This window comes from Lissotriton vulgaris, chromosome 9 (assembly GCF_964263255.1).
Source record: "Lissotriton vulgaris chromosome 9, aLisVul1.2, whole genome shotgun sequence".
NCBI lineage: Eukaryota > Metazoa > Chordata > Amphibia > Caudata > Salamandridae > Lissotriton > Lissotriton vulgaris.
Window position 1 is genome coordinate 68,004,360 of NC_141697.1, and position 15,463 is coordinate 68,019,822.

Below are 15,463 nucleotides of genomic sequence, written 5' to 3' on the forward strand. Positions count from 1 at the left end.
GCCCGCCCCGCTCCCCGCTTCCCGCCGCCGTCCACGCCCCCTTTTTCGTCTGTGCCCTCCCCGCTCCCAGCTGCTCCTCCCTCCCACTTAGCCATAAATGGCGACCGTGCGTACGCGCAGTGGTCACACGCAGCGGGCGCGCCGATTGTGCGCCGAAGGCGCGCCAAAGGTAAGCCCGTCTGCGCCCGTTCATGCCTGGACCGCGCCCAGTGCCAGGACCCCTGGTCCCCACCGACGCAAGATGACCCGACAAACCTACGACGCCGCGGCCCTCAACGCACTCAATACCGGCCGAAAGCCACCTGCTGCCGGGCCGCCCCGAAACGCTTCCACGGACCCTTCACCTGCACAACCTGCAAGTTCACCTGCCTCCGAACATGCACCGCGCCCGCCAAGCCAAACTCCAGCAACGACCTCAAGTGCATCCTGCTCAACACCTGCTCCATCCACAGACACGCAGTGGAACTCTGGAACCTCCTCGACACAACCTCACTAGACATCGCCTTCCTCACTGAAACATGGATGAACGCCTCCTCAGCCCCCGATATCGCCATCGCTGTCCTGGATGGATACAAGATCATCAGGAGGGACCGCGTCAACCAGACCGGAGGAGGCATCGCCATTGTCCACAAGAACACCATCCGCATCACGACCGACGCCGACGACACCTTCGCCGCCGCCGAACACCTCCACTTCCAGATTCACACCGACCCAAAGACGACCCTCAGAGGCACCCTCATCTACAGACCCCCAGGACCACGCGCACAATTCAGCGAAGACATCACGGACTTCATCAGCCCACACGCCCTTCCCTCCCCCGACTACATCCTCCTAGGGGACCTCAACTTCCACCTGGAGGACAACAAGGACCGCAACACCGTCACCCTGCTGGACAACCTCGCCAACCTCGGACTCAAGCAACTGGTCAACACCCCCACCCACTACGCCGGCCACACGCTTGATCCTGTCTTCTCATCCAGCAAGCACATCGCCTTCAGCCACTCCACCGGGCTTCACTGGACCGACCACAGCTGCGTCCACTTCAGCTTCAGAAAAACCACCACCCACCACCACCCGCAACAGTTACCACACAGAAGCTGGAGCAAGATCACCGCCGACCAGCTCACCACCTCCCTCCGCCAGAACCCACCTGCCAGCACACCGGACCCTAACGAAGCAACCCGCAACTTCACACAGTGGCTGACCGCCTGCGCCGACGACCTCGCACCACTGATGAACCCTCCCAGCAAACCCAGAAGCAAGAATGCCCCCTGGTTCACCGTCGAACTCAAAGACTCCAAGAAGACCTGCCGCACCCTCGAAAAAGCCTGGCTCATCCACCGGACCACTGACAACATGACCGCCCTCAAACACGCAACCCGCAAGCACCACCAGCTCATCCGCACCACCAAGAAGAAATCACTTAAGGATCGACTGGACAACAACGCCCACGACAGCAAGGAACTCTTCAGCATCGTCAAGGAGTTCTCCAACCCCAGCACCGGCAACAACGACATCACCCCTTCACAAGATCTCTGCGACTCCCTCACCTCATTCTTCCACCGCAAGATCGCCGACATCCACAACAGCTTCGGCGCACCATCCACGCACCCAACCGGCGAACCAACGCACCCCACCACCACCCTCCGCACCTGGACCACGGTGACCACCGAAGACACAGCCCGCGCAATGAACACCATCCACTCCGGATCTCCGACTGACCCCTGCCCCCACCACATCTTCAACAAGGCCGACTCCACCATCGCACCCCAACTCCGAGACGTCATCAACACCTCCTTCGACACCGCCACCTTCCCGGAGAGCTGGAAGCACGCCGAGCTCAACGCCCTACTGAAGAAACCTACAGCGGACCCCACCGACCTCAAAAACTTCTGCCCCATCTCGCTCCTCCCTTTTCCTGCCAAAGTCATCGAGAAAATCGCCAACAGACAACTTGCCGCCTTCCTCGAGACGAATGGATCCCTCGACCCCTCGCAGTCCGGTTTCAGAGCCAATCACAGCACTGAGACCGCACTCATCGCAGCCACCGACGACATCCGAGCCCTTCTCGACAACGGGGAAACAGCGGCACTCATCCTCCTGGACCTCTCCGCAGCGTTCGACACTGTCTGCCACCGCACCCTAGTCCAACGCCTCAGCAACACCGGCATCCAAGAGAAGGCACTGAAGTGGATCATCTCGTTCCTCGCCGGAAGAACACAGAGAGTCCGCCTCCCCCCGTTTCGATCCGAGGCCACCGAAGTCTTCTGCGGCGTCCCGCAAGAAAAATCACTCAGCCCCACCCTCTTCAACGTCTACATGAGACCTCTCGTCACCATCGCACGCCAACACAACCTCAATATCATCTCCTACGCCGACGACACCCAGCTGATCCTCTCCCTCACCAGAGACCCCGACACCGCCAGAACCAGCCTCCACGAAGGGATGAAAGATGTCGCCGAGTGGATGAAGAACAGCCGCCTGAAACTGAACTCAGACAAGACGGAAGTCCTCATCCTGGGACCATCACCCTCCGCCTGGGACGACTCCTGGTGGCCCCCAGCCCTGGGCACCACCCCCAAGCCCACAGACCACGCACGCAACGTGGGCTTCATCCTGGACTCCTCCCTCTCGATGACCAGACAAGTCAACGCCGTCTCCTCTTCTTCCTTTCACACCCTGCGCATGCTCCGCAAGATCTTCCGATGGATCCCGACTGAAACCAGGAAGACGGTCACCCAGGCCCTCGTCACCAGCCGACTGGACTACGGAAACACCCTCTACGCCGGAACCACAGCCAAACTACAGAAAAGACTCCAAACATCCAGAACGCCTCCGCCCGACTCATCCTGGACATCCCCCGACGCAACCACATCTCCGGCCACCTGAGGGACCTGCACTGGCTCCCCGTCAACAAGAGGATCACGTTCAGGCTCCTCACCCACGCACACAAGTCTCTCCACGACCTGGGCCCCAAGTACCTCAACGACCGCCTGGCCTTCCACACGCCCACCCGCCAGCTACGGTCTGCCAGCCTCGCCCTCGCCGCCGTACCACGCATCCTAAGAGCCACCGCCGGAGGCAGATCCTTCTCCTACCTGGCGGCCAAGACATGGAACTCCCTCCCCATCCACCTTCGGCTGACCCAGGACCACCTCGCCTTCAGGAGACAACTCAAAACATGGCTGTTTGAGCAGTAGCGGACCCCTTTCCCAAGCGCCTTGAGACCCTTCCGGGTGAGTAGCGCGCTATACAAATGTCTTGATTGATTGATTGATTGAATACAAATTGCGAAGTATTAATGTCATCCTAAGGTAGCACAATAATGGCACAGAAAGATAAGGGGGCCTTTTGAAAATTACAATTATATCCATGGTGCGAGAGGTTTTCTCTTGTGTCTTTTTATATTTTGAATGATACCGCCCCTCATTACCTCAACAGGATCTCCTCCCTTTTTGAGTCAGAACTGGAAAGTGTATCTTGCACTCATCTCGAAACAATCAGTTAACGAGGAGTAAATAATTTACATCTTTGTGAGACCTGCACCTAGCTTTTCCATCCAATGTGACAAATGTAATCCATTTAATACAGATTTCAAATATATGGACTTATTTCATTTGTATATTTATCTTTTTGTCTATGTTACTGATATCCACGTTAGGTCTCTTCAGTGATGCCAAATAAGATCAATAGTCCTGCGATGTAACTTTCAAAGCTTTCAAGCTTTCAAAGTGGAGAAGTGTGGCTCACTGGTAAGAGCAGGCAGACCCTGAAGCAGAGGTCAGACCCGGACCAGCGTTCAATTCCTGACGCAGCAGGGTCTTGAGCTCAAATGTCCACGGACTCGATAATTCTCGCTTCGGTGCCTGCTCAAATCATGGGTTCACACTCTGCAACTCTGGGCATTAAGCTTGCTTAATCTCCACAACGGCCCCCCGCGGCGGGATGCCTGGCTTTCACCTTGGGGATGCCCGTTAGGGGCTATCTCACAGGGAAAAGCCAGGACGGGTTCCCAAGGCAAGCGCCGAGATGCCTCCGGGTAGTTGAGCGCTATATAAGAACATACAAAAAAAAAAAAAGCTCCTCCACCAGGGAAGAGGAGCGTTGCCCCACTGCTTTCTTGCAGTGCGAGAAGCAGAAACACAAAATGCAAAAACTACCATTTTATGTTTTTGCTACGTGCATTGCTAGAAAGCAGAAGTGTTTGGGGGCGGGCGGGACTGCTTTAGGGCAGGGGAGGAGTGCCTTGCCCACTGCTAAGGGCCCTGAGTGTTTGGTCTGCCCTCCAGGGCTGACCAAACCAGTCATGCACACTCTGGCCTTTCTCCATGTAGGCACCAATGCACCCTACATGGAGAAAATGGCCTCCCCATAGGCGCCTGGCTGGTCGGCTGACATTGCAGCGTTGTGATTGGCTTAGGGGAGGGAGGCTGCCTGCTTCCTGTTCGTGCTAGAGGCAAGAAAGAAGGAGAGCAGGTCAGGAGCAGAGATGACGCGAGACCTGGGAAGGTAAATTTATTTTATTTTTAAACTACCCTCCCCCCCCTTTGTGCGAACCCCTGCGAGACCTCCCACCCGTGAGTCATGCTGGTCGAAACTGGATTTTACATGCAAATTAGAGGGGCCTCACAACTTCCTTTTCGCCCAGGGCCCCAGAAGTTCTAGGACCGGCCCTGGTCCAACCCATTTCAAAATGAGGTGGACGGACAAAGAGTTTGGCCTACAGGGGGCGCTGCCCTGTTTGCAGCATAGTGCCCGCCCTCCAAACTGTAAGTCAGGCCCTGACTCTGTGATACCTGAAAACATCTGAAGCTATTAGGAAACCTGCACCACCTTCACCCCTTTTCAGTATTACCCTGACATTCGTGAGCGACAGGATTAAGGTGCCTCAAAAGAGGACATACTTTTTGCATTTTCTTTTTCAGTTTTTCTAAATAAACATTGGGAAACGAGTTTTCCATCTCTATTTCAGTGAATAAAAAACAGAAACAGAACATCTGGCTCCTCAGGTAAATCTCAGACGAAGTTCCAAGGCAGCCAGGACTACAACTTACTATATATATTATGACCATATATTGCTGCTGAGGGCCCAAGTGAGAGTCCGACTGGCGCATTTTGCACATCCGCATGCGCGGTAAACTCTGCGGGCAGATTTATAAGCCCTTTGCGACACTTTTGCGTCATTTTTAACATGGGGAAAATGACGCAAAAGTGGCGCAAGGGGCTTTTAAGTCTGCCCCTCCGCATTTAGACATCTCTGCAATTGTGGCTCATGCATGGAAACTACCGGCCAGATTTCAGCCGAAGTGGCCAATTTTCCAGTAGATTTACGGCCAATGGGCAACTGTGCTGGTGGGTTTTACGACAGGGCCCTGTCTCACCACAGGCATTTTAAAATGCTGAGAATGCACCTCTAAACTAAAGAGAGGCACGCCGCTGTCAGCATCCCCAACCTCCCTGGCCGCTGTTTGAACTGTGAAATCCAGGGTTCAATGGGTCCCTCAGGCCTCTGGGCCCCGGTGCCACTGCACCGGCTGCACCAAGGGGAGCTAGGCCTCTGTTCCCTGCACCTGCTGTGGGGAAGGGAGGGGCTTGTAGGCAGCAGAGGGGTTGCGTTCAGAGTCTTTCTTTGCTGTTTCTCCCGTGTCATCAAGGGAGAGATATTTGAAGGATTATTCCGCACTAATCTTGTCGGATGTCCAGTTACGAACACGGCGGATTTACCGCCACCGGATTTGGCGGTTTAGCCTCTTCAGTAACAGAGATAGCATAGCGCATGGCTCAGGGGATTTAGGTGGATTTTCTGCCAGTTGATAGAACTCTAGATCAGAGGGAATTCCTCTGCTGGCAGATTTAAGGCATCGGTGAGTTTTTTCACCGCCTTCCACTAAATCAGGCTCTTCAGTTTTTTGTATCTGCCATAAAAATTAATGAACCGCATCCTAATGGTCATTGGAGACCTTTCGGAGAACTGTTTTTAGCGCCAATTAGTTCCAGCTAAATGAACATGTCTCATTGGTCGTTTGAGGATGATGTCTGCACGGCGCTTTGTGGCTGATAGCGCGGGTCTCTGGTGGCTGAGTTAGAGGGTAAGGATTAGGAAGGAGGAGACCTGGAATATAATCCTGGCTTCCTCACTCGACCGCGCTGTGTGAGTTTAGGCACATGGGGTGCATCGACGACTTATTGAAGCCTCTGGACAGTTCTATAAAGGCAGGTCGGCGCCTTCCAATCTTCTGCGCTACTGTGCGTAACTTCAGCATCCTATGTTGGGGGTAAGGGTGGGGGCGGGGTGTGCGGGGAGCGGATTATCAAACGTACCTCTTCAACCCCCAAGCGAGACAGCCCCCGCAGCCTATGTAGGTTTTAGCACCTCCTGGCACACCCGCCCCCTAACATTCCACTGACACGCACCCTACATCACCGGAAGAGCCTGGCCGTTCAAGCTAGTCAATATACCATGACACTGGCTTAATGTATGCGCTCCCTAGAAAACTTAAGAGGAAAGCTGAGAGCATTTCTGTCAAATAGCTACTTTCCCTTCCTATAGGTTCTTGTGAATTAACCCCTCCAGCCAGACCAAACACTGACCTCTAAACAGCCTTATATAACAGTGATACCCTATAGCTTTATCAAATATGGTCAGTTCCCTCCTTCCAAGCAACAGGTCATAACGGGGTTAATATATACTTCCGTGGAGTGGCCCTCCTGCCCAAGGTACAGACATAACAGTGGCAGCCCGAGGAGGTCTCGTAGAAAAATTTAGTGAGGGCACAATCCCTCTTTCTAGGTTACAGGACATTACAGATGGGTGAGATTGTATAAGGTTCCTCTGCACCCTTTTATGAGAGCAAATACCCGCCTCCCGAGGTACAGAACACAGCACCGGCATTCTATAAGGGACAGCATACTAAACGTATATGTGAACAGACTGTACCTTCAGAGCTACAGGATTGATATAGGATTAGCATTCTAAAGGGGTTCCTTCACCCCAGTCACTTCTATAGGGCAAATGCCCGCCTTTCAGGGCACGCGCCGAGGCATTACCATTCCCTAAGGGTTCATTCAGACATTCCTATAAGGGCAGGGGGTCAGCTTTAAGAGTACAGGGCAAGGTATAGGATTAACATTCTATAAGGGTTCTTTCAGAACATTTCCTCGTATTTTATTAGGTCCCCCCCAGACTCTCCTGTAAGAGCAGGTGTCCGCCTTCCAAAGACAGAACATAGCATAAGACTGGCATTCTATAGGGGTCCATTACAAACTCTTATCATTGCAGGCGCCCCCTGCCACTCTGCAAGACATACCATAGGATTCGCATCCTATAGGGCGTCCTTTACACCATCCATAGGGGAAGGTACTCGTCTTCCAGGTACAAGACATTAAATAGGGTTGATATTCTATAGGGGGTCCTTCAAAACGTCCTGTAAATGCAGGATACAGGACATGGCACATGACTGATATTCTATAGGTTTCATTTACACTCTCCTATAAAGGCAAGATACAGGACATAACGATATTCTATATGGTTCTTTTAAACCCTCCTATAAGGGCAGGATACAGCACATGGCATAGGATTCTTTACACCATCTATACGGGGATATACTCACCTTTCAAGTACAGGACATGACATCGAATTGGCTCCTACACCATCTATAGGGGAAGGTGCTCGCCTTCCAGGTACAGGACATGACATAGAATTGGCATCCTACACCATCTATAGGGGAAGGTACTCGCCTTTCAAGTACAGGACATGACATAGAATTGGCTCCTACACCATCTATAGGGGAAGGTGCTCGCCTTCCAGGTACAGGACATGACATAGAGTTGGCTCCTACACTATCTATAGGGGAAGGTGCTCGCCTTCCAGGTACAGGACATGACATAGAATTGGCATCCTACACCATCTATAGGGGAAGGTACTCGCCTTCCAGGTACAGGACATGACATAATGTTGACATTTTTTAGGGGAAACACTTCAGACTCTCCTATAAGGGCAGGGTACAGAAAGTAGCATAAGATTTGCATCCTATAGGTTTCCTTTACATCATCCTATAAGGACGAGCGGCGTCCCGGCTCCGCGACCCCCAGCCCCCCGCCCCGGCGCTCCTCACCTCCGGGACCACTTGCCCGTCTGACGGCCGAAGGGCTTCTTCCAGAGCACGCCGAAGAGCTGCACCTTGGTCCGGATGTCCAGGGCGTCCGAGTCCCCCTGGTCCAGGGAGGGCGACGGGGACACCGACTTGGACGAGAACATCTCTCCGTCTGCGGAGGCTCCGGCGGGGCGGAGCGGAGGGACGGGGCTCGGCGGGGCGGAATAACGGGGCCAGCCTGGGGCGGAGGGAGCGGGGAGTGCGGGCGGCAGAGGCAGGGAGGCTTCCAATCAATATCTGGGCTGCTGAGTCAATTACCTGCCTCCGGCCCCCTGGCAACGGGGCGTGTCCGCGGAGCGTCCTGGGCTGATAACAGCCTGTCCACTAAGCATCACTGAGCATCCCGGACTGATAACAGCCTGTCCACTGAGCATCGCTGAGCATCCTGGACTATTGACAGCCTGTCCACTTGATATCTGATGACAGCCTGTCCACTGAGCAAACTGGACTGATAACAGCCTGTCCACTGAGTATCCTTGACTGATGACAGCCTGTCCACTGAGCATCATAGACTGATAACAGCCTGTCCACTTAATATCCTGGACTGACGACAGCCTGTCCACTTAATATCCTGGACTGATAACAGCCTCTCCACTTAATATCCTGGACTGATAACAGCCTGTCCAGTGAGCATCGCTGAGCATACTGGACTGATAACAGCCTGTCCACTTAATATGAAGGACTGATAACAGCCTGTCCACTGAGTATCCTGGGCTGATAACAGCCTGTCCACTGAGCATACTGGCATGATAACAGCCTGTCCACTGAGTATCCTGGGCTGAAAACAGCCTGTCCACTGAGTATCCTGGGCTGAGAACAGCCTGTCCACTGAGTATCATGGGCTGATAACAGCCTGTCCACTGAGTATCATGGGCTGATAACAGCCTGTCCACTGAGTATCCTAGGCTGATAACAGCCTGTCCACTGAGTATCATGGGCTGATAACAGCCTGTCCACTGAGTATCCTGGGCTGAGACCAGCCTGTCCACTGAGTATCCTGGGCTGATAACAGCCTGTCCACTGAGTATCCTGGGCTGATAACAGCCTGTCCACTGAGTATCCTGGGCTGATAACAGCCTGTCCACTGAGCATCCTGGACTGATAACAGCCTGTCCACTGAGCATCCTGGGCTGATAACAGCCTGTCCACTGAGTATCCTGGGCTGATAACAGCCTGTCCACTGAGCATCCTGGGCTGAGAACAGCCTGTCCACTGAGCATCCTGGGCTGAGAACAGCCTGTCCGCTGAGTATCCTAGGCTGATAACAGACTGTCCACTGAGTATCATGGGCTGATAACAGCCTGTCCACTGAGTATCCTGGGCTGAGAACAGCCTGTCCACTGAGTATCCTGGGCTGATAACAGCCTGTCCACTGAGTATCCTGGGCTGATAACAGCCTGTCCACTGAGTATCCTGGGCTGATAACAGCTTGTCCACTGAGTATCCTGGGCTGATAACAGCATGTCCACTGAGCATACTGGACTGATAACAGCCTGTCCACTTAATATCCTGGACTGATAACAGTGTGTCCACTGCGCATCATGGACTGATAACAGCCTGTCCACTTACTATCCTGGGCTGATAACAGCCTGTCCACTGAGTATCCTGGGCTGATAACAGCCTGTCCATTGAGTATCCTGGGCTGATAACAGCCTGTCCACTGAGTATCCTGGGCTGATAACAGCCTGTCCACTGAGTATCCTGGGCTGATAACAGCATGTCCACTGAGCATACTGGACTGATAACAGCCTGTCCACTTACTATCCTGGGCTGATAACAGCCTGTCCACTGAGTATCCTGGGCTGATAACAGCCTGTCCACTGAGTATCCTGGACTGGTAACAGCCTGTCCACTGAGCATCGCTGAGCATCCTGGACTATTGACAGCCTGTCCACTTAATATCCTGGACTGATAACAGCCTCTCCACTTAATATCCTGGACTGATAACAGCCTGTCCAGTGAGCATCGCTGAGCATACTGGACTGATAACAGCCTGTCCACTTAATATGAAGGACTGATAACAGCCTGTCCACTGAGTATCCTGGGCTGATAACAGCCTGTCCACTGAGTATCCTAGGCTGATAACAGCCTGTCCACTGAGCATACTGGCATGATAACAGCCTGTCCACTGAGTATCCTGGGCTGAGAACAGCCTGTCCACTGAGTATCATGGGCTGATAACCGCCTGTCCACTGAGTATCATGGGCTGATAACAGCCTGTCCACTGAGTATCCTAGGCTGATAACAGCCTGTCCACTGAGTATCATGGGCTGATAACAGCCTGTCCACTGAGTATCCTGGGCTGAGAACAGCCTGTCCACTGTGTATCCTGGGCTGATAACAGCCTGTCCACTGAGTATCCTGGGCTGATAACAGCCTGTCCACTGAGTATCCTGGGCTGATAACAGCCTGTCCACTGAGCATCCTGGACTGATAACAGTGTGTCCACTGAGCATCCTGGACTGATAACAGCCTGTCTACTGAGTATCCTGGGCTGATAACAGCCTGTCCACTGAGTATCCTGGGCTGATAACAGCCTGTCCACTGAGCATCCTGGGCTGATAACAGCGTGTCCACTGAGCATCCTGGGCTGAGAACAGCCTGTCCACTGAGTATCCTGGGCTGAGAACAGCCTGTCCACTGAGTATCCTAGGCTGATAACAGCCTGTCCACTGAGTATCATGGGCTGATAACAGCCTGTCCACTGAGTATCCTGGGCTGATAACAGCCTGTCCACTGAGTATCCTGGGCTGATAACAGCCTGTCCACTGAGTATCCTGGGCTGATAACAGCCTGTCCACTGAGTATCCTGAGCTGATAACAGCCTGTCCACTGAGTATCCTGGGCTGATAACAGCATGTCCACTGAGCATACTGGACTGATAACAGCCTGTCCACTTAATATCCTGGACTGATAACAGTGTGTCCACTGCGCATCATGGACTGATAACAGCCTGTCCACTTACTATCCTGGGCTGATAACAGCCTGTCCACTGAGTATCCTGGGCTGATAACAGCCTGTCCACTGAGTATCCTGGGCTGATAACAGCCTGTCCACTGAGCATTGTTGAGCATACTTAACTGATAACAGCCTGTCCACTTAATTTTCTGGACTGATAACAGCCTGTCCACTTAATATCCTGGACTGATAACAGCCTGTCCACTTAATATCCTGGACTGATAACAGCCTGTCCACTTAATATCCTGGACTGATAACAGCCTTCTACTGAGTATCCTGGACTGATAACAGCCTGTCCACTGAGTATCCTGGACTGATAACAGACTGTCAGTCAGTCAGTAAGTCAATAATCTTTATTTCGTTGCAATAGCATCATAAAAGATACACAATTAAAATATTTCATTACAATTTATAATTTCCTAAAATACAGAGTAGGTAACGGAATCTACTTAAATCACATGGTAGTTAAAGCTCTTTTCAACCCGGTATACATCACTTGTTTATGTGGAATTTCATAACAATCTTATAATTATGGTTTGGAATCATCACACGTTAAATAAATATACTATTAAAATATGAGCAACCTTTTTACATGATAAAAAGTGCTTAAATGGGTAACCACCAAGGCATAATTTTAAAACTTATACACTGCGAAATGTCAAAAAATAATACATGGTTGGTGTAATTCACAATATAGTTTAGATACCTTGCCATCCTACGCATTTTGGCATTTTTAATGAGCATGAGAAATATAAAAATTGAACCTTAACGTTTAAAGATGTAGACCCGACTTTATTCTAATAAAGTTAGCAGCGAGAAGAAATCTACTAAGACCGAATACAATTACCTGACTAGTGTCAGTTTTTAAAATTCTGCCGGCCTCCTTGATAACAGCCTGTCCACTGAGCATACTGGACTGATAACAACCTGTCCATTTAATATCCTAGACTGATAACAGCCTGTCCACTGAGTATCATGGGCTGATAACAGCCTGTCCACTGAGTATCCTGGGCTGAGAACAGCCTGTCCACTGAGTATCCTGGGCTGATAACAGCCTGTCCACTGAGTATCCTGGGCTGATAACAGCCTGTCCACTGAGTATCCTGGGCTGATAACAGCCTGTCCACTGAGCATCCTGGACTGATAACAGCCTGTCCACTGAGCATCCTGGGCTGATAACAGCCTGTCCACTGAGTATCCTGGGCTGATAACAGCCTGTCCACTGAGCATCCTGGGCTGATAACAGCCTGTCCACTGAGCATCCTGGGCTGAGAACAGCCTGTCCACTGAGTATCCTAGGCTGATAACAGACTGTCCACTGAGTATCATGGGCTGATAACAGCCTGTCCACTGAGTATCCTGGGCTGAGAACAGCCTGTCCACTGAGTATCCTGGGCTGATAACAGCCTGTCCACTGAGTATCCTGGGCTGATAACAGCCTGTCCACTGAGTATCCTGGGCTGATAACAGCTTGTCCACTGAGTATCCTGGGCTGATAACAGCATGTCCACTGAGCATACTGGACTGATAACAGCCTGTCCACTTAATATCCTGGACTGATAACAGTGTGTCCACTGCGCATCATGGACTGATAACAGCGTGTCCACTTACTATCCTGGGCTGATAACAGCCTGTCCACTGAGTATCCTGGGCTGATAACAGCCTGTCCATTGAGTATCCTGGGCTGATAACAGCCTGTCCACTGAGTATCCTGGGCTGATAACAGCCTGTCCACTGAGTATCCTGGGCTGATAACAGCATGTCCACTGAGCATACTGGACTGATAACAGCCTGTCCACTTACTATCCTGGGCTGATAACAGCCTGTCCACTGAGTATCCTGGACTGGTAACAGCCTGTCCACTGAGCATCGCTGAGCATCCTGGACTATTGACAGCCTGTCCACTTAATATCCTGGACTGATAACAGCCTCTCCACTTAATATCCTGGACTGATAACAGCCTGTCCAGTGAGCATCGCTGAGCATACTGGACTGATAACAGCCTGTCCACTTAATATGAAGGACTGATAACAGCCTGTCCACTGAGTATCCTGGGCTGATAACAGCCTGTCCACTGAGTATCCTAGGCTGATAACAGCCTGTCCACTGAGCATACTGGCATGATAACAGCCTGTCCACTGAGTATCCTGGGCTGAGAACAGCCTGTCCACTGAGTATCATGGGCTGATAACCGCCTGTCCACTGAGTATCATGGGCTGATAACAGCCTGTCCACTAAGTATCCTAGGCTGATAACAGCCTGTCCACTGAGTATCATGGGCTGATAACAGCCTGTCCACTGAGTATCCTGGGCTGAGAACAGCCTGTCCACTGTGTATCCTGGGCTGATAACAGCCTGTCCACTGAGTATCCTGGGCTGATAACAGCCTGTCCACTGAGTATCCTGGGCTGATAACAGCCTGTCCACTGAGCATCCTGGACTGATAACAGTGTGTCCACTGAGCATCCTGGACTGATAACAGCCTGTCTACTGAGTATCCTGGGCTGATAACAGCCTGTCCACTGAGTATCCTGGGCTGATAACAGCCTGTCCACTGAGCATCCTGGGCTGATAACAGCGTGTCCACTGAGCATCCTGGGCTGAGAACAGCCTGTCCACTGAGTATCCTGGGCTGAGAACAGCCTGTCCACTGAGTATCCTAGGCTGATAACAGCCTGTCCACTGAGTATCATGGGCTGATAACAGCCTGTCCACTGAGTATCCTGGGCTGATAACAGCCTGTCCACTGAGTATCCTGGGCTGATAACAGCCTGTCCACTGAGTATCCTGGGCTGATAACAGCCTGTCCACTGAGTATCCTGAGCTGATAACAGCCTGTCCACTGAGTATCCTGGGCTGATAACAGCATGTCCACTGAGCATACTGGACTGATAACAGCCTGTCCACTTAATATCCTGGACTGATAACAGTGTGTCCACTGCGCATCATGGACTGATAACAGCCTGTCCACTTACTATCCTGGGCTGATAACAGCCTGTCCACTGAGTATCCTGGGCTGATAACAGCCTGTCCACTGAGTATCCTGGGCTGATAACAGCCTGTCCACTGAGCATTGTTGAGCATACTTAACTGATAACAGCCTGTCCACTTAATTTTCTGGACTGATAACAGCCTGTCCACTTAATATCCTGGACTGATAACAGCCTGTCCACTTAATATCCTGGACTGATAACAGCCTGTCCACTGAGTATCCTGGACTGATAACAGACTGTCAGTCAGTCAGTAAGTCAATAATCTTTATTTCGTTGCAATAGCATCATAAAAGATACACAATTAAAATATTTCATTACAATTTATAATTTCCTATAATACAGAGTAGGTAACGGAATCTACTTAAATCACATGGTAGTTAAAGCTCTTTTCAACCCGGTATACATCACTTGTTTATGTGGAATTTCATAACAATCTTATAATTATGGTTTGGAATCATCACACGTTAAATAAATATACTATTAAAATATGAGCAACCTTTTTACATGATAAAAAGTACTTAAATGGGTAACCACCAAGGCATAATTTTAAAACTTATACACTGCGAAATGTAAAAAAATAATACATGGTTGGTGTAATTCACAATATAGTTTAGATACCTTGCCATCCTACGCATTTTGGCATTTTTAATGAGCATGAGAAATATAAAAATTGAACCTTAACGTTTAAAGATGTAGACCCGACTTTATTCTAATAAAGTTAGCAGCGAGAAGAAATCTACTAAGACCGAATACAATTACCTGACTAGTGTCAGTTTTTAAAATTCTGCCGGCCTCCTTGATAACAGCCTGTCCACTGAGCATACTGGACTGATAACAACCTGTCCATTTAATATCCTAGACTGATAACAGCCTGTCCACTGAGTATCATGGGCTGATAACAGCCTGTCCACTGAGTATCCTGGGCTGAGAACAGCCTGTCCACTGAGTATCCTGGGCTGATAACAGCCTGTCCACTGAGTATCCTGGGCTGATAACAGCCTGTCCACTGAGTATCATGGGCTGATAACAGCCTGTCCACTGAGTATCCTAGGCTGATAACAGCCTGTCCACTGAGTATCATGGGCTGATAACAGCCTGTCCACTGAGTATCCTGGGCTGAGAACAGCCTGTCCACTGTGTATCCTGGGCTGATAACAGCCTGTCCACTGAGTATCCTGGGCTGATAACAGCCTGTCCACTGAGTATCCTGGGCTGATAACAGCCTGTCCACTGAGCATCCTGGACTGATAACAGTGTGTCCACTGAGCATCCTGGACTGATAACAGCCTGTCTACTGAGTATCCTGGGCTGATAACAGCCTGTCAACTGAGTATCCTGGGCTGATAACAGCCTGTCCAC

At 51.1% G+C, this 15,463-nt stretch overlaps 1 protein-coding gene across 1 annotated transcript in view; it reads right to left on the minus strand.

Moving 5' to 3' along the window:
• Positions 1-8,304, minus strand: part of PLEKHD1 (pleckstrin homology and coiled-coil domain containing D1) — a 245,475-nt gene extending 237,171 nt beyond the window's left edge. The window contains exon 1 of the mRNA XM_086936571.1: positions 8,115-8,304. Coding sequence (XP_086792697.1) covers positions 8,115-8,257 — 143 coding nt within the window. The 5' untranslated portion in view covers positions 8,258-8,304. The remainder of the gene's footprint in view (positions 1-8,114) is intronic.
• Between the last annotated feature and the right edge of the window lie 7,159 nt (positions 8,305-15,463).